General features: G+C 59.8%; 2 protein-coding genes across 2 annotated transcripts in view; both read left to right on the top strand.

Moving 5' to 3' along the window:
- The window catches only part of Hoxc5 (homeobox C5), a 5,269-nt gene extending 4,090 nt beyond the window's left edge, over positions 1-1,179 (top strand). Inside the window, exon 2 of the mRNA XM_015493559.2 lies at positions 336-1,179. Coding sequence (XP_015349045.1) covers positions 336-550 — 215 coding nt within the window. The 3' untranslated portion in view covers positions 551-1,179. The remainder of the gene's footprint in view (positions 1-335) is intronic.
- Positions 1-1,222, top strand: part of Hoxc4 (homeobox C4) — a 62,137-nt gene that overhangs the window by 38,653 nt on the left and 22,262 nt on the right. The gene's annotated exons all lie outside the window — the stretch shown is intronic.

A 1,222-nucleotide genomic window follows, 5' to 3' on the forward strand; every position in this document is an offset into this window, starting at 1 on the left:
AGCGACTCGGGAGGGGCGGGAGGGGGGTCCCCGGTGCCCGGATCTCGAGGGTGCTTATTGTTCGGTCCGAGCCTGGGTCTCCCTCTTCCCCCCACCCCCCCTCAGCCCCTCCGACTGCTGAGTGAAGGCTGCGGTGGAAAGTTTCCTGCCTGGGCGGAGGCGCCTCTCCCAGGGCTAGGTTGGGCTGGGTCGGCCCGCCTGCGGCCCACCGGGCCTATCTTGCGGTTCTCGCCTCCTCTCCCTCCGGCCGCGGGTGGGGGCCTGGGGTTGGGATGGGACGCTGGGGCGCTGCACGCTATTCACCCCTTCCTGGCTTGGGGGGATTTATGTTCCAGAAACGGACGGCAAGCGGTCCCGAACCAGTTACACGCGCTACCAGACTCTGGAACTCGAGAAAGAATTCCACTTTAACCGCTACCTCACTCGCCGCAGGCGCATAGAGATCGCCAACAACTTGTGTCTCAACGAGAGACAGATCAAGATCTGGTTCCAGAACCGCAGGATGAAGTGGAAGAAAGATTCCAAAATGAAAAGCAAAGAGGCTCTTTAGAGGCAGTGGGGAGGCCCGCAGAGATCACCCCAGCCGGCTTGGGTTCCTCGCGCCTTTTCTTTCGATTTTCTCTCTATATTTTTGGGTGGGTCAGGGGCTGGAGCACTGGCTCCCGGGCCTCACAGACAAGCGCTTTTTCCTTGGCATTCTGTATCCCCACCAACCCAGGGTTCCTGCCAGGCTGCCGGCACTGCCCCATCTCCCCTCAGCTCAGCTCAGCTCAGAGCTCAGCTTAGCTGGACATTCAGGGCCCAGGGCAAACTCTGCAGGGCCTCCCCAGAGGGCTGCGGCACACCGCAGGCTGGTGCTGAACAAACCTCAGCCTGGGCGGCTTCTTCAGCTCTTTGCCCCAGAGTGGCCCGCCTGAGTTAAGGTGGGCCCGGCCACAGGACCCTCGACCCGACCTCCGGCCTTGAGCTTTCCTTTGTTCCTTGTTAGGCGGGCCAGGCGGCTGCAAGCTGGTGTGAGAGTGCTTATGCCTGGCAGTCTCTTGCCAGATTCGGGGCGATTCCTTATAGCGACTAAACTCGGTCTTCACTTATTAATGATTTGCATATGAAAGGGGGAGATGACTGAACATGGCCTTAGGGTCCTCTTGGTTGCCCTATCCCCCTCCAAACCTCTTCCCGGGAAAAAAAAAAAAAAAAAATCGACTGGGAGCCTACCCATCCG

Source organism: Marmota marmota, unplaced genomic scaffold (assembly GCF_001458135.2).
Source record: "Marmota marmota marmota unplaced genomic scaffold, marMar, whole genome shotgun sequence".
In the NCBI taxonomy this organism is placed as follows: domain Eukaryota; kingdom Metazoa; phylum Chordata; class Mammalia; order Rodentia; family Sciuridae; genus Marmota; species Marmota marmota.